The 26,147-nt window shown below is 42.6% G+C and overlaps 1 protein-coding gene across 1 annotated transcript in view; it reads right to left on the minus strand.

Moving 5' to 3' along the window:
• Positions 1-26,147, minus strand: part of UFSP2 (UFM1 specific peptidase 2) — a 41,322-nt gene that overhangs the window by 8,400 nt on the left and 6,775 nt on the right. Inside the window, exons 6-10 of the mRNA XM_082243537.1 lie at positions 17,821-18,010; positions 13,071-13,217; positions 11,579-11,743; positions 6,759-6,883; positions 197-273 (exon numbers count right to left, since the gene is read on the minus strand). Coding sequence (XP_082099663.1) covers positions 197-273; positions 6,759-6,883; positions 11,579-11,743; positions 13,071-13,217; positions 17,821-18,010 — 704 coding nt within the window. The remainder of the gene's footprint in view (positions 1-196; positions 274-6,758; positions 6,884-11,578; positions 11,744-13,070; positions 13,218-17,820; positions 18,011-26,147) is intronic.

Consider the following 26,147-nt stretch of genomic DNA (forward strand, 5'->3'; position numbering starts at 1 on the left):
ATATTAAAGATTTGATGGACAATCTAGAACTAGCCAGTCTATCAGCAAAATCACATATACAGTTTTTCCATCCCTAAATTAAATTGACTCAGTAATGGATTACATAATTACAGCTTAAGTTATGAAGTTTAAAAAAAAAAAAAAAAAAATCACTTGTTTACTTAGCAGCTGCCATGTTAATGAACCACACACTTACCAATCATTATTGGTGTTCCTTCAGTTTTGAAATGATTAACAAGTTCTCTCCCTTTGGATTCCAGCTCTGTGCCCTGGCTGAAGAAAATAAAACGAAAGTTACTGTCACCATGACAGCAGCAATTATGGAATGGACTTCATATAGACATAATTTTCCATGAAGCAGCATGAAATAATGCAATGAGTTAACAAAAAGTATGATTTAATTACACAAGTCTGCAAAATTCAGGAACGCATATCTACCAGACAGAATGCATCTCTAAGCCAAAGGTGGTCGGCTCCATTACTCAACTGCTACCTATAGTGAATCTTTATACTTGGAGTTCAGTGCATTCACTCACTTGGGACCAATCTCAGTGACTTCAGTAGCTGGAAATCAAAATTTAGCATATACCCACCTTGTAGAATCAGCCCCCCTGCTACAGCAATGTGTACCCACTCCTCCTGCTGAGGAACAGGACTTTAAAGGAGAAGTATGGCTAAAGCCCTTTTTGGCCATGCTTCTGCTGTAGGTCAGAGGAGTGCAGAACTAAGTGCACTGACAGTAGAATTGGCTGATGTTGGGATCCATTCAGCTTCCTGACCCAACGTCAACTGGCTCTGCTTTTTACCGTGCTGCTGAGATCCTGAGCCAGCCACTCCTGCCCCCTCCACAGTCCGGTAGCCAGTGAGCACTGGAGAGACAATGCACACAGTGGTGACTGACAGCCTCCGCTCTATGCTCAGGGCGGACCCGAGAACGGAGCGACCAGTGGTCTTTGATTGCCAAGTTCTCAGTGTAGAGGCTGCAGGGTACAGATAGAGGCTGATGGAGAAAGATGCAGCCTCAGATCAATGCTGCATCTACATAGGGGAGTATGATTTATTTATTTTTTTTAATCCCACGCTTCTCTTTTAAGAGCGAAGATTTATAATAAAGAAAAAAAAATGGCTGAACGGGCTGCATTTGCTCAACCACACAGGCTCTTAGGGGTGACAGAGAGGTAATCAGTATTAGTTAAGCAGCACTGAACTATACAGGTCAATGCAGGCTTAATGTGAAACTGAGAGGACCCTGCGCTTATGGAAAAAGTGCTTAAGTGCAACAATATACTAGTGAAATGTGTAAAAAGCTGCTAGCTGCAGTGTAAAAGTGCTGGGTGCTCTTTTAAAATGTGTAAAACTGTGATTTGCAGCGCTGCTTAAATTGGTTTATAAATATATCAAAAATCATGAACTTCATATAAAATAATTGAATAATGAAATACTTCATAAAAATTAAATAATACAATACATAAAACTCATAAAGTGCTGTAGTATTAGTGAAAATAAATAAATGACTCAGTGTCCATTATATCATCGTGTTGCCGTGATGAATCTTTTCACTTGAAATCATACAGGTGCTAAAGTGCTTGATTTGTGCTTTGTTCGGGGTCTCCCCCTTTGGTTATCTACTCACCGCTAGATGATAGTTTTCAGGCATGTAAGGATAGTTTTGCCCTGCTTCTCCGCTTGATGTGTAATTATTGCTGTGAGTATTGATTCCTCCCCGATGTCCTCATGAAAAGAAAGTCATTCATGGTGAAGATCGTTTAAAAAGGGGGTGTTTATTGGAAAAACAATGGGAATATACTCACAAACATAGTACAATGTCATGCAAAAAAATGAATGAAGAGAGCGGCTCGGCGGCTGGCTGCTCCCGCAGCATCCACTACACCGGCCGGAGGTCACGTGATACGCTCGACCAATCACTAGACGCGTTTCGATGTGTAACACATCGTCCACACCGGCCGGAGGTCACGTGATACGCTCGACCAATCACTAGACGCGTTTCGATGTGTAACACATCGTCCTCTAGAGGACGATGTGTTACACATCGAAACGCGTCTAGTGATTGGTCGAGCGTATCACGTGACCTCCGGCCGGTGTAGTGGATGCTGCGGGAGCAGCCAGCCGCCGAGCCGCTCTCTTCATTCATTTTTTTGCATGACATTGTACTATGTTTGTGAGTATATTCCCATTGTTTTTCCAATAAACACCCCCTTTTTAAACGATCTTCACCATGAATGACTTTCTTTTCATGAGGACATCGGGGAGGAATCAATACTCACAGCAATAATTACACATCAAGCGGAGAAGCAGGGCAAAACTATCCTTACATGCCTGAAAACTATCATCTAGCGGTGAGTAGATAACCAAAGGGGGAGACCCCGAACAAAGCACAAATCAAGCACTTTAGCACCTGTATGATTTCAAGTGAAAAGATTCATCACGGCAACACGATGATATAATGGACACTGAGTCATTTATTTATTTTCACTAATACTACAGCACTTTATGAGTTTTATGTATTGTATTATTTAATTTTTATGAAGTATTTCATTATTCAATTATTTTATATGAAGTTCATGATTTTTGATATATTTATAAACCAATTTAAGCAGCGCTGCAAATCACAGTTTTACACAATGCAGGCTTAATGCCAGGGCACAGAGACCACTATTGCAGCGTGTTGTGCAAGAACGCACGCATGCTGCATTTTTTTTAGCAATGCAGCACAAATCACCTAGTTTTACTGCATAGAAGCAAATTAAAAAAAAATATAAAAATATGTAAACAGTGACCTGGGTTGTAACAATGCAAAGAATGCCCCCTACACAACGGAAACCACCCACACCAATTTTAGGGTGTGGGCTGGTGTGAACAAGCCCTAAGACTTTGTACAGATGAACTAATGCTTCAGGTGCATTCATGTGACATCAGTTTGGGACACTTCTGGGATTCTTAACAGGTGCTTTTGGCCTCCTAAGCAGCATGAAATGCTTCAAGACGCTTTTGCATTCCCATTGACTGGTGTGGGAAAAGCAGCATGACTTAAACAAATGCGTACTAATAAGAGGAAGGATAAACACATTTGTCAGAAAAAAGAATTAAAGGAGAGATCAGACAGCGGTGAAAGGTAGTCATTTGAATGAATGGAAAATATGTCGGAAGAGGATGAATAAGTGGACAGCTGTGAAAAGAGGTTTTCCATGGACTTCTTATCCCTTCTGTTAAAAAACATCTGTTATTTGCAGAGCTCAATTGCTCAAAATTTGTAAAATTTACGCACAAGTGAAGTCAGCACAGTGTCTACCCCCCTCCCCCCCCTTCAATCCACCTCCCCGAGTGCATTTTCAATCTCTGCTCTGTCTTCATAAAACCCATAGCACTTTTGGAATGCTTGTCATGGGTGCCCCCCCAGTAGTTTATCGTAAAACAAAGACTTTATACACTGCTCAAAAAAATTAAAGGAACGCTTTTTAATCAGAGTACAGCATCAAGTCAAGTAAACTCCTGAGATAATGATCTGGTCAGTTAAGTAGCAAAGGGGGTTGTTAATCAGTTTCAGCTGCTTTGGTGTTAATGAAATTAACAAGTGCACTAGATGGGCAACAATGAGACAACCTCCAAAACAGGAATGGTTTTACAGGTGGAGGCCACTGAATTTTTTTTCACTACTAACCTTTTCTGATTGTTTTTCACTATTTTTGCATTTGGCTAGGGTCGGTGTCACTACTGGTAGCATGAGGCGATACCTGGACCCTATAGAGGTTACACAGGCAGTCCAACTCCTCCAGGATGGCACATCAAAACGGGTCATTGCCAGAAGGTTTGTAGTGCCTCCCAGCACAGTCTCGAGAGCATGGAGGAGATTCCAGGAGACAGGCAGTTACTCTAGGAGAGCTGGACAGGGCCATAGAAGGTCCTTAACCCATCAGCAGGACAGGTATCTGTCCTTTCGTGCAAGGAGGAACAGGATGAGCACTGCCAAAGCCCTACAAAATGACCAGCAGGCCACTGGTGTGAATGTCTCTGACCAAACAATCAGAAGCAGACTTCATGAGGGTGGCCTGAGGGCCCGATGTCCTCTAGTGGGCCCTGTGCTCACTGCCTGGCACCGTGGAGCTCGATTGGCATTTGCCATTGAACTCCAAAATTGTCAGGTTCGTCACTTGCGCCCTGTGCTTTTTCACAGATGAGCAGGTTCACCCTGAGCACATGTGACAGATGTGAAAGGGTCTGGAGAAGCTGTGGAGAATGTTATGCTGCCAGTAACATTGCTCAGCATGACCAGTTTGGTGGTGGGTCAGTGATGGTCTAGGGAGGCAAATCCATGGAGGGACACCCAGACCTCTACAGGCTAGACAATGGCACCCTGCCTGCCATTAAGTATCAGGATGAAATCCTTGGACCCATTGTCAGACTCTATACTGGTGCAGTGGGTCCTGGGTTCCTCCTGGTGCACGAAAATGCCCGGCTTCATGTGGCGAGAGTATGCAGCCAATTCCTGGAGGATGATGGAATCGATTCAATTGAACAGCCCCCATGCTCGCTTGACCTAAATCCAATAGAACACCTCTGGGACATTATGTTTCGGTCCATCAGATGCCACCAGGTTGCGCCTCAGTCTGTTCAGAAGCTCAGTGATGCCCTGGTCCAGGTCTGGGAGGAAATACCCCAGGACAGCATCCGTCGTCTCATTAGGAGCATGCCCCAACATTGTTAGGCATGCATACAAGCACGTGTGGGCCAAACTACGGAGTACCATTTTGAGTTGCTGCAAAGAAATTTCAGGAAAATGGACTAGCCTGCTGCATTACTTTTTTACTGTGATTTTCGGTGTGTGTTTGAATTTGTAGGTTGATAATTTTAATTTCCATCAAGCAATGTGGCATCCTTTCATTCCTAACACATTACCCAGTCCATATCAGTATAGATATCCAGCATGATGTTTTTACCCATTGAGATCTGATGTGTTTTCAAAGTGTTCTTTTAATTTTTTGAACAGTGTACATATACTGTATATATAAAAAAAGTAAATTTTATTGACACACTCACTCACATTTAAAAAGTCCAATATCGGCACATTTGAACAGCCGAAAGAGAAGAACGCAGCTCGTCTCCGTCGTGCGTTGCAAACAGTGAGCGGAAATGACGAACCGGAAGTCGTAGCCTTTGGACCAATCTCAAAGCATTTCGAGATAACGTGTCATCAGGAAAGTTTTGTCTATTGTTTAGAATTGTTACCAAAAAACACCAAAAGATATTGCACAATTATATGTTCTTAATTCTTTGGGAAATGGCTTAACCATTTGTGACTGGTGGACAAACTCATTCCGATTTCTTGTGAGCCCAGGGGGGCCACCCATCAATAGCACATCATCCATTCAAGGAGGCTATCTGATAATTATAGAGCTAGCTGGGTCCTGGAGGCCCTCTGTTTTTTGGCGAGTTACCCTCACACTAATGGGTGAAGGAAAACACAAGCACTTTATAAGCAAGAGGATTTTGTTAAAAGCACCTGGTCATTATTGTGGTAGTATTTTTTTTTTTATAACACTGGGTGAAATTTTGCACTTTTTCAATATTTATATGCAATTATTTATTAGTTTAGCACATAACACTTTTAGTTACAGCGCCTCAAACTTTCCTTTTTGTTTTTTCATGTTTTTTTGGAGTTTTCCAAAAATTTATGGCAGCTGTACCTATTCATTGTATGTAAGAATTGAATTTTTATATCACCTCACTGGGAGGCGCCATTTTTTGTTCCTGTGTGTATTACAATTCACTGTAAAGAAACATACCTTCGGAATTGAGCCCAGGACCCTGCCACTATAAGGCTGACAGGCAACAAGATTGTATGATTCCATTGGTTTTGTAAAGGATTTTGCCAAGTGTATTAAACTGCACCCACATACAAAATATATTCTGGTAGGCTGACTGATTTCTGCTTAAAATTGAAGATTCTTGGCCAGCCACAGTTTAAGCTGAACACTGCAAGTAATCAGAGCCCAAGTAAAAACTGCTTTTTCTTTTTCACCATGATGTTCATGAAAAGATAGGGTTTTTCGCTAAAACATGGATGTGTGAATTTAGTGTATCGGATCAGGATGTCTGGTCTGACTTTTCTGTGAAACGGATGCATTTTATCATACAAAGTCGTCAATTTTAGAATTTTAGGTTTTTCTAAAATTGATGTTATGAGAATGCATGCTATTAGGCCCCTTTCACACTTGTGCGACTTGTCATGCGATTTGGGACTTCAAAATCACATGACAAGTCGTTCTCCATTATTTCCAATGAGCCCGATTCATATCTGTGCGACTTGAAGTTGCACCGACTTCAAAGTAGTCCCTGCACTACTTTTGGCATGATTTTGATGCGTTTTGAGGAAAAGACATTATAAGCCCACTCAAACTCGCATTAAATCGCGGCAGCAAAGTGTGAAAGGGGCCTTACTGCTAGGGACTGATGTGAGTGATTTACAGTCTCTGCAAACAGCATCTGACTCTTTGCCTTATGTAAAGGACTAAAATAAATAAACCCACCCACATTTGACACAGTAAAGTGGCATACACACCAATTAACTTTCAGGTATAAAAAATGGCAAGCTGTCTGTGCTGCCTATAATGGCAACATGTTTCCTTTTGTTTTTCCTCAGCCATGGAAAAATGACAGCTGGGATAGAACTGCTTTACAGGGCAACACAAACATGCCATCCCTCCAGCTTATGTACATTAAAGGTGGTTTCTACTGCTCACCTAACAAACATGATTTTTGATGTAATGCCAAACAGCTGGTCGAGTACGAGCTGAACCTCTATGGAGCCAATCCACTGCCGAGATCCAACAAAGGCCGCAGGTTTATCTCCAACATCCACCAGAGCCTGGAAATGCATAAAGTATTACAATGTATGTCAGGAAAAAAATAAAAAAATAAAATAAAAAACATATGCAGTACATCTTTGCAATACATTCACATTTCCCTACAGAACAAATCCTGTTGGCGTGCCAGAAATGCACTTAGTTACTTTCTTGTTGTAGGCAGACAAAATGTGTGTGGACTAAATGGTGTCAACCCTGCCCAGATATCTTTAGCTAAGCTACTGAAACTGGTTCCATCAACATGTTGTTCTGTAGTCCAAAATAAGAATTGAACTGAGGGGACCAATTAGACTCCCTGAGATTAAAAAATAAGTGTACATAGCATTATTACACAGATATAACAAGGCAGCACTGCACAGGGTTGTTTTAACACACCAGAAAGTCTGTTTTATTGCTCTCCATCTGACATACCCTATGAGTTTAAAATGATTAAAGTGATTGTAAAGGATAGTAATAAAAAAAAAATATATATATATAACATGTTATACTTACCTGCTCTGTGCAATGGTTTTGCACAGAGCAGATCAAACCCTCTTCTTCTCTGGTCCCCCAGTGACACTCCTGGCTCTTCATCCCTGTTGGGTGCCCCCATAGCAAGCCCATTGCTATGGGGGCACTCGTGAGCTTGCTCCCAAGCCATGCTCTGTGTGCCCACATATGTGTAACACATACAGTGAGGCTCGGCCCCTGGCTGCGATTGACAGCAGCAGGAGCTAATGGCTTCCGCTGCTTCCTGTGAGCCAGTGAGGAGCGAGAGTGGAGAGAGCCTCTGCTCTCATGCACATCCCTGGATCAACATCAGGCTCAGGTAGGTAGAAGGGGTGGCTGGAGGGGGAGCTGCACACAGGTGTTTTTTTACCTTGAAATTCATAGAATGTATTAGGGTAAACAATTCTGCCTTAAGAATTACTTTAAAGTTTATGAAGAGAACCACTTTTCTTTAAACATCCAGTCATGTACATGAGAAATTGCATATAACTCTCCTTAATATAACTGGATGTTTGAAGTGAACACAGGTTCATTTCACCATGGAGAATCATGCTGACAACTTTGAAACACTGAAGTACAAATTTCACACAAAATACATCATGTGATCAGTGGAGAGAGCTCACTAAAATCACCATTATTTTACTCTTTAACCCCTTCTGGACCGCCCCACGCAGATATACTGCAGCCGTGTGCCCCTCCTACGTGAAATCCTGTACCTGTACGCGATTTCGCACACTGGGTCTAGAGAATGCGCGCTTCCAGTGACCCTCTACCGCTGTGATTGGACACAGCAGAAGCCAATCAGCAAATCTGGCCGACCCGATGTTTGCCGGTGTAACGTTAGAAAACCAGACGTCGTGAAAATTCCATACCTCGTCACTTCCGGTGCACATATGTCATGGAACAGCTGAGCAGGTTATCATTGCGCATGCTCAGAGCTCCGGAGGGTAGGGAATTTTCACGGGGTAGTGTGTTGTAACGTTACACCGCATCAGCTGTTGCCGCGGTAACATTAAAACATCTCGGCTGCAACATGAAATCATCTCTGCTCCTACCCCTGTCACTTCCCTGATCTCGGCTACTAAACGTAAAAGCGGCGGGTGTATGAAAATATAAATCACGGAGAACTCGTCTCCGTGATTTATATTTTCATAGACCCGCCGCCGCTTTAAAATTTAGTAGCCGAGATCAGGGAAGTGACAGGGGTAGGAGCGGAGATGATTTCATGTTGCAGCCGAGAGGTTTTAATGTTACCGCGGCAACAGCTGATGCTTCAACACACTACCGTGAAAATTCCCTGCCCTCCGGACCTCTGAGCATGCGCAATGGTAACCTGTTCAGCTGTTCCATGACGTAGGTGTGACGTAGGTGCACCGAAAGTGATGAGGGTAGGGAATTTTAACGGCTAGGGTTTTTTCACGGAACACCGGTACGCTACGATCATTCTCAGGAGAGGCAGACCGGCGTTCTGTGAGAGGGAAAGATGGAGATCTTGTGTTTCTGCAGGAACACAGATCTCTGTCTTCCCCCAGCCAAAGCATCCCCCACACAGTTAGAAAGCACTCCCTAGGAGCACATTTAAACCTTTGATCGCTCCTGATGTTAACCCTTTCCCTGCCAGTGTCATTAGTACAGTGATAGTGCATTTTTGTTTTAGCACTGATCCCTATATTGGTGCCACTGGTCCCCAAAAAGTGTCAGTGTCAGATTTGTCCACCGCAATGTCGCAGTCACGCTAACAATCGCTGATCGCCATCACTACTAGTAAAAAAAGAAAAAAAAATATCCCGTAAATATATCCCATAGTTTGTAGACGCTATAACTTTTGCGCACACCAATCAATATACGCTTATGGGGATTTTTTTTTTTTTAACCAAAAACATGTAGCAGAATACATATTGGCCTAAATTGATGAATAAATTTGATTTTTTTACATTTGTTTAGTCGGGTATGTTTTATAGCATAAAAAAATGGATTTTGGTCTTACCGTAAAATCCTTTTCTCTGATGTTCATTGACGGACACAGCTCCAGAATCTTCTTGACCATTGGGTTATACTAACCCCCTACAGGAGTAGGACACCAGACAGTAAAAAGCTTTACGAAGCCTATGGGGCAGTCCCAGGGGATATACTCCCACTTCCTGCTATAGGCACTCAGTTTTGTTGCAAGCAGTGTCAAAAGAAAAAAAAAACCCAACTCAAAAGAGGGGTGGGTGCTGTGCCCGTCATTGAACATCAGAGAAAAGGATTTTACAGTAAGACAAAAAATCCAATTTTCTCTTTTGCTCATTGACGGACACAGCTCCAGAATCTTCTTGACCATTGGGACTTTCAAAAGCAGTGTCAAACATGAGGGGTGGGAAACACACAGCAGAAAAAATTCCTGAAAGGCTAAACCTAGCCAACCAGGTATCAGAGCTCAACCAGGAACAAATGGAGCTCATCTGAAAAATACACCCTCAAAGAGGACTAGTCCTCTCAAAAAGTAGCCTGCAAAACCTTGCGGCCAAAAGCAGCATCCACAGATGCCAGCACACCCACTTTGTAAACTTGTGAAAGTGTGTACAGACGACAAGGTAGCCGCCTTGCAAACCTGCCCCACTGATGCCTGATGACGGAAAGCCCAGGAGTCACTAAGGGCCCACGTAGAATGGGTCGTAACAGGGAAAGGAGGAACCTGACCCTTGATGTCCAACCATCACCCAGGGGGGGCCTACCATTCCCAGGGAGGGCCCGCAACCACCCCAGAAATTCCCAGAGAAAAGGGGGGGGTGGACACTAATCACCACACCTTGGCATTAGGCGGGCACCACTCTCAGCAGTCCACCACACCATCTTGGAATGGGTGTGCTGCAGCCAGAGATACGTTGTGACTCTGATCATGACCCCTGTCATGACCAGGGCCATGCGACCTCGCGAGGTGTTTCACTCGCTTTCAGCCACCGTCCAGTGGGGCTATGTCGTGGCCAACCTAGCGCGGAGCTAAAAGTTGGGTTGCGCTCACAGGCCAGACTGGGAAGACCAGAAGGATCTAGGATATCCAGGGAGTCGCCCAGTCCAGATGTTGATTGTAGTTCACACAGGAACAGAAAATAGAGAAAAGAAAAAATTTAATTTAAAAAAGGAAAAATGCCAGGACCACAGATCCCAGCAGGGAGCCAGGTCCATACTCCTGAGACTAGGCAGAAAAAAACTGAAGTCCTATAGCAGGAAGTGTTGGTATACCCCCTGGGACTGCTTCAGGGGCGTAGCCAAAATTGTTTCTGCCTAGATCTACTCCTAAAGAGAGAGCAGCATAAGCCCAAGGGTCTAAGAAGACATGGAGGTGGGCAGTATACCCAATGGTCAAGAAGATTCTGGAGCTGCGTCCGTTAATGAACGAAAGAGAAATATTGTTTTTCTTTTTTGAAAACTGTTGGTCTTTTTTGTTTATGGCGCAAAAAAAAAACAAAAAACGCAGAGGTGATCAAATACCACCAAAAGAAATCTCTATTTGTGGGAGAAAAGGGACATCAATTTTATTTGGGTACAGCGCAATTGTTAAAGTAATGCAGTGCCATAGTGCAAAAAATGGTCTGGTCATATTATATTTTTTTTCTTATATTAAAAATAAATAACCTAACATTGTGGCAATGAGTCTAAGATAATGTATTATTGATGTGGAAACTGTTTTTCTATTGTTCCATTGTTAAGGGTAAGAGTGGAGAGGGTGAGGCGTTTCATATGGTGGTTCCATAGTGAGGGTGAAATTAACTGCATGATAGTTCACATGTGAAAGGTGGGAAGAAAGCGGTCTTAAATCTCCTTCCGATTAGCAGGGGATCCATGAGAATATCCCCCATTAAATCAGAGCTGAATGGAACACTTTTATAAACTGCATTTTAGGTGTATGTACAAGTATCTTTCGGTTTTCTGTAAAAAAGCATAAACACTTAAAAATAAACCCCAACACCAGCTGGATTTCAGTGATCAATACATTCAAATGTCTAATTTCTTGTAGATTTATATGCTGAATGCCACATCTGCCCCATCAGGACAGATTTATCCTTATGTGTTAATATCAACTTCCAACTTAAGAAGGGGCTCTACAGTCAAATAATGGCTTTGAAAATAATGAAAATGCTAGATTCCTCTAACTCTCATTGGCAGAAAGTGTTCAGATAAATAAGATGTATAAAAAATAAAAATAAAAAATAAATAAATCTAACCTGTTGAATCTCCCTGTGCGTTGGAATAGGCTTGTCTGTATAACCTTGGTAAATAAACCAGGAGCAGATGGTCTGTAGAGAACGGTAGGCACAGCCCCAACCATTGTCATCCATGTGATCTTGCATGTAGTGATGGTAACTGTATATTCCATGAACCATAGAGACCTACAAAGAAAACGGCACTGACAGGTTTACTGCTGAGTGTAACGTGTGCTGTACATGAGATTTCAAAAGGAAACAATATACAGTTTAGGTCTTGAATATTACTGCATTCAAAATGTACATGGGCTAATATAAAAAAGGAACACAGTGTGATATAACATCTGTTCCAAATAGTTCATTGTTCATTGATTGATTGAATTTTGTACCATGTACGGTTCTCTTATGTTTGTTTTTTGCCCTTTTTTCTTGAAAACTTCAATAAAAAACTATGACAAGTAAAAAAGGAACACAGTGTAGGGCAGTATTCCTATAACAATTGATATTTAAGTGTCATCACTAATTAGAAAAAAAATAAAAAAAAAAGGAGATTATTAATTCAAGTAAAACTAAGGCAAATAAGAGGGTTAAAACCCCTGTGTTTTTTTGTTTGTTTGCCATCTTTGTCCCATTAGGGAGATTTTCATTAATTTCCTGTCCCATAGCCAAAACAGTAAGTGTAATTAAATCACCTCAAAGTGTCCCCTCTATTCCTGTTGGACATCCCCAAATGTTTTATTTTCTTTTACTTTCGCTCTCGGTGATAACAGTAAACAAGGCAAATAGAGAGGGTGAATCTCCCTAATGAGGGGGCAACTATAAAGATCTGACAGGTGTTCCAATCCTTCTCCACTCTATCAGACTATAAAAATAAAAAAGATTTTGCCTTTAGTTATACACGAAAGATCATAAAGGAAGCCATGCAAATTTTACCAAATGGCCTGGCCAATTGTGCATCCTGAAGTGCTGGTTTATAGCACTTATACAATCAGATGTCATACACTTTGGCATTTGCAGGCTTTTTCAGCCACTTTCAACCAAAAGCAACCATAGGGATCAAAACTGACCACTAACTGTTTCAATTCAAACTGTGAAACAAGCAAAACTGTTGGTGCCTTGGATTTGTTTGGGCAATTTTCTTTTGCTGTTTGATACTGCCTGAAAACTGGGCAACATAAGGGCTCCATGCAATACAATAATAATAATAATAAATAATTTTGCATTGTGCAACACATTGGAAATTTAAAAATCTATTCATGTCACAATGCGTATGAGAATGTCCTGCATGCTGCATTTGCTGCGAAAGCACTGGTATGGAGTTTTCCAATAAAGTCTATTTTCCTTTTTGCTTCCCACCCCTGGCCAAACTCAAGCAACAACTTACTTAATTGGTACACTTCAATGTTTGTGGAAAATATTGAACCCATAAACATTAATATATTGATTACTAGTATTGCTAGAGAAGACTGTGAAAGTAAAAGTTCTTTTTTCTTCTTATGAAGTATATACTTACTGTGCCTCCGTCTATAGTAGGGTGATTGAGATGTAAATGTGGATTACGGAGATACCCATCTTTGTACAAGTCATCAGGGAAATGAAAGGCATTTGCTCTTCTAAAGTATGGTCTATTCAACGGAAGGTTGTATTGGGTGTGTAACATCTGGTAAAATATATAAATAAGACATAGCAAAGGCTGTGAGCTTTTAATCAGGCTTTATTTATTTTTTTAACTACACATTTACTAAGGCGGTATAATACAAAAAAAAAAAAAAAAAACCTTATTGCAGCAACCTAAAGGATTTAACCTTTGGGAACATGTTCCACACGTTTTTCTGCCTGCTCTGCTGCATCTAGTGACAGCTAGCAGGGGATCTTTTACCCCATTAGCTGTCACTATTTACAAAAAAAAAAAAAAAAAAAAAAAAAAAAAAAAAGGTCATTCTTTCACAGGATTTTGTGAATGGAAAACTACAAGTACCAACAGCATTTGTGGCTGTCCGCTTGTAGTTCTCAATGAACTACCACGGCACTGTTGAGCGCAGTGGTAGTTCATTCTCTCTTCCCGTCAGTGTGTATCTGCCTGCTTATATGGAGGTATGAGCAGACAGATACACTGACAGGTCTGCAGGAGTCCTGCATGGCACCAGTGATCTGCTGATCACGGGCGCAATGCTTTCTAGGCTCCAAATAAAAAAATATATAGAATAAATGCACATTGTTTTTACCTGCAAAAAAATTTGCATGTATTATTTTTTTTTAAGTTCTTGGCTTTTCCTAAACCAATCTCATACATAGCATACTGAAAAGTCAATGGATTGATCAACAATGACCTCACGGTCTCTAAACACCTTTCAGATGCCATCTTGATTCTAGCCAATCAACTCGTGCATATGCTTACTATACAGCTCGTTTAAAAAGCACACTTTTGGGTAATGGGTATGGAGTGTTGTTCCTAACTGGACCTTGTGTTTTCTATCCACATAAGATGTGCATTGATCATGTAGTTTCAAAGTGAAATTTCTTGTCCTCTATGCACAGTCTGTAGTAGAGTAAATCTTCACATTCTAGTGCGAGATGTTTGTGTTCAAACATGAGGCATGGCACTGCACAGGTTAATTCATAACCTCGGTCTGTAGTCTTAAAACAGACACTTCCTGTGATGAAACTACATATCCCCCAATCCCTGGGTCTCTCAGTCTAATGCTCTTCAGGTGAGAGCCGAATGGTAATTAACAGAAAGCTCACCATGCAGTCTTTAATTGCATTAGCACTCCCATAACTGTGATGCAACACAGAGGAAATGGTGAGGCATGCATTGTGACCCAGAAAAAGAAGTTGCCTGTCCTTTTAGCGAACAAGGATAAATTAGGTGAATAAATACATGGACATAGGGGAATCGATCAGCTATGACACTACAGCACAGAGAATAAAAACTATGCTAATACCTAGTTAAAACAACAAAAAGAATTTCCAAGTGTACTATGCCTTTAACATGAGGTCCTCCCTACAAAGAAAAAATAAATACTTACCTCTATTAATTCCTGTTCTGCCTGCAGTACTGAAAGGATACCAGTGCCTGAACTTGACATCTCTAGAAATGTAGATTTCCTGACCCTAGTGTTTTGTGGTTCCTCCTACTGACCCCTACATCATTGCAGCACACAGCGGTGACAGAGGGCATTGGTCAAACCATTGAACATGGTGGAGAACAGAAAATGGACACTTCTGGAAGTGTGGAATTCTGCAGAATCTTCACACATTGGTAATATTTCATTACTGCAGAGAATGGAGGTGCGGCTAGCAAATGGGCTGCTCCTGGATCTGTACAGCACAGTTTTTACAAAGCTCTATTTTTGTTACTACACATTTAAAGCCTTTTTGTTATGGATTCAGATGTAGTATGTTTGCAAGTCCTGTTTTTCCTTATATAAATTTCCAAATGGACCCTCTGCACACTGCTATACAGGTGCATCTCAAAAAAAAAAAAAAAAAAAAAAAAAAAAAAAAAAAAAAAAAAAATCGGAATATCTTCGAAAAAGTTAATTTCAGTAATTCAATTTAAAGAGAAAGACTCATATTTTAAATAGATGTGTTACACACAGAGGATATACATTTCAAGCATATCTTTCTTTTAATTTTGAGCATTATGGCTTACAGCTAGTGAAAGCTCAAAATTTAGTATCACAGAAAATTAAATTATTACATAAGACCAATATTAGGCCCATTTCACACATACGCTCCATTTGTCCGTTTTTCATCCATCCGTTGACGGATGAAAAACAGACATCAATGCATCTCTATGTAAAAACGGATGATAATCCGTTAACATCCGTTTTCATCCGCTTCCGTCAATGTCTGTTTTTTGGAACGGATGAATGCCCTATTTTTCATCCGTCAAAAAAAAAAAAAGAAAAAACAGATCGGACGAAAAAACGGATGTAAATGCACAAACGGTCCGTTTTCATCCATTTCTGCATTGGTAGTGGATGTAAAAAAAAAACAGATGAAAAACTGATACATTTTGATGTGACTGGACTGATGAACTGAACGGACCGTATGTGTGAAAGGGGCCTAAGAAAAAAAAAAATTAAATACAGAAATGTTGACTTACTGAAAAGTATGTCTATGTACAGTATGAGTATAGTATGCATTCAATACTTCGATGGGGCTACTTTCACATTAATTACTGAATTAATGCGACGTGGCATGGAGGCGATCAGCCTGTGGTGCTGCTAAGGTGTAATGGAAGCCCTGGTTGCTTTGATAGCGGCCTTCAGCTCATCTGCATTGTTGGGTCTGGTGCCTCTTATTTTACTCTTGACAAAATCCCACAAACTCTCTACGGGGTTTAGGTCAGGCGAGTTTTCTGGCCAATCAAGCACAGTGATACCATGATCATTAAACCAGGTATTGGTACTTTTTGCAGTGTGGGTAGGTACCAAGTCCTGCAGGAAAATGAAATCAGCATCTCTATAAAGCTGGTCAGCAGGTGGAAGCATGAAGTGCTCTAGAATTTCCTGGTAGAGGGCTGCGCTGACTTTGGACTTGATAAAACACAGTGGACCAACACCAGCAGATGTCATAGCTCCCCAAATCATCACAGACTGTGGAAAATGTTGCATTTAATTTGGAAATCAAGGCCCCAGAGTAAGGACGAAGAGTGGACAAGCACAGAATCCAATTTGCGTGAGTTCCGTGTGAAGTTTCCACAGTCAGTGATCATTTGGGGAGCCATGTTATCTGGTGGTTTTGGTCCACTGTGTTTTATTAAGTCCAAAGTCAGTGCAGCCCTCTACCAGGAAATTCTTGAGCACTTCATGCTTTCCTCTGCTGACCAGCTTTTTGGAGATGCCGATTTCAATACCTGGTTAAATGATCATGGTATCACGGTGCTTGAATGGCCAGCAAACTCGCCTGACCTAAACCCCATAGAGAATCTGTGGGGTATTGTCAAGAGGAAGATGAGACACCCCAAACCCAACAATGTAGAAAAGCTGAAGGCCCCTATGAAAGCAACCTGGCCTTCCATAACACCTCAGCAGTGGCACAGGCTGATCGCCTCCTTGCCACGTCGCATTGATGCAGTAATTAATGCAAAAGTTGCCCCGACCAAGTATTGAGTGCATACTATACTGTACATGGATATACTTTTCAGTAAGCCAACATTTGTTTTTTATTAAAACCCCCCCCTTTTTTTTTCTTCTTTTTATTGCTCTCATGTAATATTCTAATTTTCTAAGATACTGAGTTTTGGGTTTTCACTAGCTGTAAGCCATAATCATCAAAACTAAAAGAAAGAAATGCTTGAAATATATCACTCTGTGTGCAATGCATCTATATAAAATATACACGTTTCTCTTTAATTGAATTACTGAAATAAACTTTTTCATGATATTCAAATTTTATGAGATGCACCTGTATACCCTTTCTAGCAAACTTTGGAACTTAGTTCACACATATATAATACACGTTTAAGCTGGCCAATATCACCAAAGTAATCCCTCTTATGGCCGGACCTACTCAGCACTACCAATGCAAAATCTACGGGGGACACAATGCCAGCATGGGGCACACAGACAAAAAACGGGGGGCGAGCTACTAGGTTCAGGTTTGGTCACTGACCTGCAATGCAACAGAAAGATATACCTGTGCTCAAATCTCAATAGATTTTACGTGCATAGAATTTATCAGCATTTAAAGTGTTAACGTGGTCACACCCCTTTAGCACCTGATAAATTATATGCATGTACAAGCTATTGGGATTTAAGTACAGTAATATCTTGTTTCTATTGCACTGCAGGTTAGAGGCCAGACCTGAACCTAGTAGCTCTCCCCCAGATTGTGTCCGTTTCCCCCATAGCATTTGCATTGGCAGAGCAGAGTAGGAATGGCCATAAGAGGAATTACATGGATGCTGTTGGCCAGTTTAAACATGAATTGCAATGTGTGTAAACTAAAAATTAGTTTTTCATTGCAAAGTTTGCTAGAAAGGGTATATATCCGTGTGCAGAGGGTCCATCCAGTATTTATAGTGTTAACATATGGTCACACCCCTTTAGCACCTGATTAATGAAATTATATGAATGTACAAACTATTCAAATTTGAGCAAAGGAATATTTTGTTTGTTTCGTATGACTGCTTGAATAAGCCTAAAAAATGATTGCATCTCTCAAACATTGTCTTCTTGGACTTTGGAAATGTGTCTCTAAGATTTCTCCTCTCTTCCTGTTCTGATGGACAAACATCGTCTGGTACACAATACCTTTCTGTGCTCCTCCAGTTGAGATTCTGCTACTCCTGCTGGATAAACCACTGTAAGAAATTGACTTTCTGGTAACATGAAGTGGAATGGTTCTGCCAAACAAATTGATGTTCCTTTCATATATTTCAGCATGCACCTCTCCATGTCAGTCAATTGTTGCTTAAGTGCTTTCACTAGAATTCCACAAACACTGTTTAAAAAGAAAATAACATTGAAAATGATAGTTATAAAAGGTCATACAATATATTACATAAGGACCAAAAATCAGAAAAACAAATAATGTCACACACACTGACTTACTATAATCTAGCAGCAATCAAAAAGTAAAAATCGAAACTACGGCAGATCAATGACTAACGTCATATCCAACCATACACAGCTGCTTGACTGGCTCATTGGATCTTCATCAGGTCTCTCCATAACAAGAATTACTCTAACTGTATAAAATTAATACATCACAGGACCACATCTTACAGCCTAGTCTAACCTTTAACAAGCTAACCTGCCTTAATACTCACACAGTGTGAGAGTATTCTATGTATATGAAATCATGCTCTGTCCTGAGGGCTGTAGATCTTTCTTGTATGAACAATCAGACCTTCCCTCCCCCACCTGATAAGGATAGCTACCGTTCACTTCATACAAGATGACCTATAAAGGAGACAAAACTTAAAACTATAATAATGTATCTACCGTAATAGTTTTATCATAGTTTGCTTTGACATATGCACATTCTTTGCAATGTATCTAAAGAAGTAACAATCCTGTATAGCCAAGGATCTGGCCACAATCTTAGTCTATGGCACCAACATACATTCTATCTAAGCTCACAAGATCAAAGTTTTCAAACTTGTCTAAGCATTTTCCCCAGTAAATAAAAGGACGTGTGATGTTTACTTTCACTCCTATGGAGCGATCCGTAGAATAATCAAAAGCCCAAGACTGATCATCACTGATAGTTAGTGCCAAGGGTGGCCCACAGGAGCTACTGACACCAGTCGTCCTTTATAAATGGTGCTGGTTCAAAAGGGAATAATAACAGCTCTACCTCAGTGTCTCAAACTAATATATAATAGGAGTTCAAATTCCCCAACTTCAAGTTTTAAAAATAGGATTATTGTACTAAACGTAAAATCCATGACTTGGAGTCTATTGAGGGACACAGGAGGTTATACTGCAGACTAACGAAGCATTGGATACTGGCAAACAGAAAAAAACTGCAGGCCTGCCCAAGACAATGCATTGCATTACCAAAAGCATAGTCATAAACACAGATTGTTAGAATCTATGCCCCCCACCCCCAAATTGACTCCAAGAAGAGGATATTACAGAGAGTACAAAAATCCCCATTTTTCTTGTCCATTGAGACAGGACGTCTTTAGCCTTTAGCTGTTCAAAGCACTCCAAAAGAAGGGTGGACAGTAGAGAAGAAAACACTAACAGGCCCAAGAAGAACAAAAGAAAACTGGGGACTGCCTGTTGCCCAAGGAGCCACCTGAAGGACCTTCCAATAGAATAGTAAGCACCTTGATAATGTGGGAGGCTGCCAGTAAACACATGGTGGGAGAAAACAGCTTATCAGGGAGTTTCCAATCTCCATGTGGAAAAGAGTTGAAAAGTAGAAAGGGGAAAGCATTTGCAGCCTTAAGATCTTAGGATCGAAGACTGTAAACCGCACCGGTAAAAGCAACAGGCTGATCCTCTACTTTCAGATTATTACACATCACAGCTATAGGCGCTAAAACAGTCTCCTTGAATTCTGGAGTAATAGTGGTAGACTGACTCCTCTAAATCTAAAGCCTAGTACACACGCCAGAGTGGTGTTTTGTTGGTTGGAATGTGCCTAGACTGCACACAAATTTTCTCACCCGACAAAATTCTACTTCAGAAGTGATGTCATGTGCTGGTTTGCTTTCTTTGTGTTTTTTCTTCTCTGAGCATGCCCAGACTTTCATTAGATTTTTCCCTGTCGAAATCTGTACTGACTGTACGAAAATCGGCCGTGTTTTGACGGCGGACAAAAATTTTATAGCCTGCACACCAGATTTTTTTCGGTTGAAAAGTCGAAGTCGGTTGTCGGAAGCATCATACTAACAAGCCGAAAATCGGCAGATCGGTCGTCGGATGAAAATTCCCGGCCGAATTTCGACGCGTGTGTACGAGGCTTAAGTCTCTGACTGATGAACTTGCCTCAAACCAGGTCTCTGCTGCTGATGGCTCTGAGGTCACTGAGGCTGAGGCTAAATCAGCTATAGAATCTGCGGGAGAAGGTGAAGAAATGCCATTGCGGCATTTGCAGTCAGAGTCAGCAAATAACTGGGTTATTTGGACTATATTGTTTTGTTCGATTGTTGCAAAACCCTAAGCCAAAAGCACAGAGAATCCAGCTACACCCAATGAAGCTAAATAAGACTCCAGTGAATATATTCTAGGAGAAGAGGGCAAAATGATGATTCTTGGCTGCAGAGATCAGCACAGAGTACACTGCAATCAGCCCCAGAACCATTAGTAATGGCTGTAGAGGCAGCCCCCTCATGTTAAGGGGCAAAACCTCAGGTACTCACGAAACAACAGTTTGTAGCAGATGAAGGTCAGATGGCGGGAAGCGACCAAAGTCAATCTAGGCAGGTAACAGGAATGCATAGAAGTGCCACATGTCTCTGCAAGCAGGAGCAGCATTAACCCTTTTTAAGACCTGGGTCAAAACAAACTTCACGCCTAAGCTCAATTTTGCAAATTTGACGTTGCACATATCATCACAACTATTTTATGTATCCAGGTGGATTATACCTTCTTTTTTTCCAGTACAGATTCGGCTTTTATTTGGTGGGAAATGGAAAGGGAATTTTTTTTTTTTTAATTATTAAAGGAAAACTGACCCAAGGGAAAAAAAAAAAAAAAAAAAAAATGGGATTTTTGTCTTACCGTAAAATCCATTTCTCTGATGTTCATTGACAGACACAGCTCCTGCTCTTCTTAACCAATTGGGTTATACTGCCCCCTACAGTAGTAGGACACTAGGCAGAAAAAAAGCTCAACTACGCCAATGGGCAGTCCCAGGGGGTATACTCCCACTCTCAGCTATAGGCACTCAGTTTTGTTACAAGTCTGTCAAGCCCTCCACTGGCTTCCGCTCACCCAACGAATTAAATTCAAAATACTACCGTAACAACATCTTACAAAGCCATCCACAGCTTAGCCCCCAGCTACATCACCAGCCTCGTCTCAAAATACCAACCTAATCGCTCTCTTCGTTCCTCTCAAAACCTCCTGCTCTCTAGCTCCCTCGTCACCTCCTCCCATGCTCGCCTCCAGGACTTTTCCAGAGCCTCTCCAATCCTATGGAACTCCTTACCCTTATCTGTCCGATTATCTCCAACTCTATTAGCTTTTAGGCGATCTCTGAAAACCCTCCTTTTCAGAGAAGCCTATCCTACCCACACCTAACAAATGTACCTCCATTTTCTCAATCAACCCATCCCCCACGGTTATTGCCTTTTGTTTCACTTGACCCTCCCTACTAGATTGTAAGCTCTAACGAGCAGGGCCCTCTAGTTCCTCCTGTTTTGAACTGTATTGTAACTGTATTGTCTTCCCTCACATTGTAAAGCGCTACACAAACTGTTGGCGCTATATAAATCATGTATAATAATAATAATAAATACAAGCAGTGTCTGGAGAAATCCCAACTCCACATAGGGGTGGGTGCTGTGTCCGTCAATGAACATTAGAGAAATAGATTTTACGGTAAGACAAAAAACCACACACACACATACACACACACACACACAATGATGAATCCTAAACAAAAATAAACATAAAAAGTGACAGCGATATCAATAAAAATAGTGAACGATTATAAAATTGATGAGAAGGTGATATATGATCCCAATCATCAGTGCTGTGAAAACAGTCACATTCAGCGAGCGGAGAACCCACCCATTAGGGGGGGGGGGGGGGGGGTCAAAAAAGTGGAGGTGACACATCTGACAAGCTGTGATATTGTTTTGAATATTTCCACAGCACTGGTGACTGGGATCATATATCACCTTCTCATCAATTTTATAATCATTCACTATTTTTATTAATATCGCCATCACTTTTTATGCTTAAGATGATTCATCATGTGTTTTTATATATCTTATGAATTTATTTATCACTGGATATTTTAATGGATTACCATTTGTTTTTCACACTGATTGGGGAGTGATTAGTGCAGGCTGCAGTTTTAAGACATAGTAGCTCACAGGATCACTCATATATGCAAGTAAGGTGAGCGACAAGACACCGCCAGCTCCTACACCTGCGCGCAAAAGCGATTGCCACCAAAAAAGCCACCTTCTGGGATAACAACGTAAGCAGGGGAACCTCTCTAAGATTTTCAAAAAGAGGTTTTGGGAGGACTGAAAGCACAAAATTGAGGTCCCAAGGCAGCATAGCAGACCGCACCGGAGGAGCCAAGTGTCGCACTCCCTGGATAAAAGTACGCACCATGGAAAGTGTGGCCAATGGTCGTTGAAAGAAGACCACCTGCTCAACCCCCTGTTGGAGGAAGGATGTACCCCAAGAGACTCACATCACGCAATGTACGACTTCCATGTATGATTGTAGATCTTCCTAGAGGTAGATTTTCTAGCTTTTAACAGCGTAGGAATCACTGAATCCGGCAAACCTTCAACTTTCAGCACCTGGCTTTCAACAGCCAAGCCGTTAAAGCCAGCGACTGTAAAACAGGATGGAAGATTGGCCCTTGGGACAATGGATCTTCCCTGAGAGGAAGTCTCCAAGGAACATCGGCGACCATCCGTACCAGATTGGTGTACCAAGACCGGCGAGGCCAGTCTGGAGCCACTAAGATGACCAAAATCCATTCTACCTCGATCCTGCGCAGAAGTCTTGGCAGAAGCTTGAGAGGGAGGAAGGCGTAAATCAGACGACAATGACCCCACGGGGCCACCAGCACATCTGTGGCGTCCGTCAGAGAGTCCCAAGACCGTGCCACAAACCTCTGCTCCTTTCTTTTGAGATGAGAGGCCAACAGGTCCACTTTGGGAATACCCCACCGGAGGAACAACGGATGAAAACACCTCAGGATGAAGTGACCATTCCCCCTGGTCCAACGCCTGTCGACTGAGGTAATCTGCCTGACAACTTTCCACCCCCAGAATGTGTACAGCAGAAATGGCTGGAACGAAAACGTTCTGCCCACCTTAGAAAGCCAACCACTTCCTGAGCCACCAGGACACTTCTTGTGCCCCCTTGGGGATTGACATAGGCCACAGCCGTGGCATTGCCTGACTGAATTTGCACGATACGTCCAATGATCCAGACAAACTGATCGCTCGGAGCTCCAGTACATTGATCAGCAGTCTGCACTCTTCTAGTGTCCATACCCCCCCCCCCAGCAGAATCTTTTCTTAGGACGCCTCCCCACCCGGACAGGCTGGCATCCATGGCCACCACTGTCCAGTACAGGAGGAGAAAGGATTTGCCCTGGCGAATGGCGAAGTGCCGGAGAACAAAGCCACCAGATCAGGGACCCTCTCGAACCCTGGCTCAGCCGAATCAGATTGTCTATAGCCTGTGGATTCTTGTCCCATTTGACCAAAATCTCTCTTAGCAGAGATCTCGTGCGGAACTGTGCAAAACAGAATCATCTCGAAGGTAGACACCATCAGGCCCAGCACCGCATGCAAGTCAACAGGGATGACTGTCTGCTGGACAACCGAAGCTGAATTGCTTCCTGCAGTTTCTGGAGTTTTTCCAGAGGAAGGAACACTCTGGCCAAGGCTGGGTCCAGAGTCAGACCCAGATAGTCCAGATTTGTGGACGGATCCAGAGCAGACTTCTGAAGGTTCAGAATCCAACCAAACTCCCGCAGAATTTGCAGAGTAATCTCCAAGTTGTCCACCAGAGCAGTCAGAGATTCTGCTCACAAAAGAAGATCCTCCAAGTACCCCAGTACTGCGACTCCCTGCTGACACAACAATGCCAGCACCGGGGCCAACACTTTTGTGAAGACCCGAGGAGTGGAGGTGAAACCAAAATGGTAATGCCACAAACTGATAATGCTCCTCTCCCACAGAAAAGCGGAGGAAGCGCTGGTGACCAACACATATTGGAGTGTGAAGGTAAGCATCCTTGATGTCGATAGAAGCAAGAAGATCCCCCTGATGCAGTGATTCATCTACCAATGCGAATGGACTCCATTCGGAACTTCTGCAACCGCACAAAGCAGTTTAGCGCCTTGAGGTCCAGAATTGGATGCACCTTGCCTTCCTTCCTTGGGACTGTAAACAGATTTGAATAAAACCCCTGAAAACGTTCCAAAGTCCGAAACCGGGACAATCACCCCTTGGCTCAGCAAGTCTGGCACTTTTGGATCCTCCGGAGGAGGTCCTGAAGGCTTTTGATTCCTTGTCTTGAGACCCTGAGGGACAAAAAACTTCTTAGGAACCGAGAAGGATGGACCAGTACTCTTCCCCTCCTGTGAGACCCTAATGATGTCATCAAGGGAAGCTCCACACAGGCGATCCCCTAGGAAGGGGAGATCAGATAAGGCCTTCTTAGAAGTCTGGTCTGCTGACCAGCTTTTAAGCCAAATAACACACCTAAGGGCCAATGCTGAGACAGACAGCCTCACAATCAGATAAGCGACATCCAAAGAGGCATCACATACAAACAGCAGTCCCTGGACCAACTGGTCCGCCAGCTCAGCAAAGGCAGGGGGAAGCTGTAAAAGCTTAGCCCACTCGGTCAGAGTTTGCAACACCAAGGCAAAAGTGCCAAACCAGTCTCAGTGTACATATGGCGGGCCACAGCCTCTGCCTTCCTGTCAGCCGGGTCCTTAAAGGCCAGGGACTCCTCAACCAAAATCATGGTTGCCTTGTTTAACCTAAAAACCAGAGAGTCCACCACAGGTGGGACAGTCCACTTTTTAAGCAGGGAGTCCTCATAAGGGTACCACATAGCAAAACGCTTAGGGACCACAAGGGGTTGTTTTGGACAACCCCACTGTTTAGCGACATTTTTGTCAAAGTATGCAGGAAAGGGGAACACCCTTGCTGCTCTGGAGGGCTTGTGGGTGCCAAATGGGACCAACAGTGCGGCAGCCTCCATTTTTCAAGTCTCACGCACAGATACAATCAGTGCATCCACCAGCGCCTTTTAATGCAAGGCTAGAGAAGCAGAGGAATCATCCCCACTATCTGAGAAATCAGGGTGCGTGGACACAGACCCAGCAGGTGTGACTCGCGTCCGATTCACATTCAGAATCTGATGAGGCAGGTGAAGACAGGGGACGCTTGTTGTTAGCCCACTTCCCCAGGACCAAATCCACCTAGGACACCAAAGACGCCAGGACCGCCGTCAGTGCAGTAAGGGATTGTTGGGACCAGGAGGGCCCGGCAGCCTCAGAGGGGATCAGGTGGGGAAATGTGCTCTAGGGACTCCATGAGTGAAAAAGTGGGACCCACAAAAAAAAAGTGTAAAAACACTGCTAGGGACACCCCCACAGCACTGGCAGCACAACAGGTCACCAGTCACAGAGCACCAACCGATCCTATAGCAGAGAGGGAGAGGACCCCACCAGACCCACCGATCAGGCCCCGCAGCACCAGGCTATCTGCACACACATGCGGCGATCAGGAAGAGAAAGATCCAGGAGTCAGCACCAGGGGATAAGGAGGGGCTCCCACTGCCGAAATCATCGCTCAAAAATACTTCACACAGTGGTGCATTTAGCTTTTGTGCTGCCCTAGGCCTGACTAAACTCGTGAACCCCCTAATTTAGATATGACCCACCCCTTCTTGTCAAGACCACACCCCTTCCCATTTAAGACCCGCCATCTGTAAACCACATCCCTTCCTCTTTAGGCTCCACCTTTTGTAACATGCATGGTAAACCTTAAGCTGGCCATATTCTATACAATCTGATTGTACAATCTCCTTTTGAGCTACCATCAAATGTGTAGTACAAGGGCCTGCCTGATTGGATACAGAATGAATGTATGTTTAGCTCTGTGCCTGGCGACCTCTGGTGCTGTCAGTGCGGTGGGGGTGTCCCTAGCAGTGTTTTTACACCTTTTTTTTTTACATGGTTTTGGTAAATATAAAGAGGAGAATGTCCAATCTGAATTTTTTTATTGTTGTGTCAGCTTTATGGAGCTTGTTGGAGAAAGGGAAGAAGGGATGGATGGCTGGAGGGATTGATGGATGGATGGAAGTAGGGGGTGTATGAATGGAAGGATGGACAGATTTATAGATGGAGGAATAAATGGAAGGAGGGATGGAGGAATAAATGGTGGATGGGGGGACAGATGTTTGGA

The sequence above is a fragment of the Pelophylax lessonae genome (genome assembly GCF_965119305.1).
Source record: "Pelophylax lessonae genome assembly, chromosome: 1".
NCBI classification, from domain to species: domain Eukaryota; kingdom Metazoa; phylum Chordata; class Amphibia; order Anura; family Ranidae; genus Pelophylax; species Pelophylax lessonae.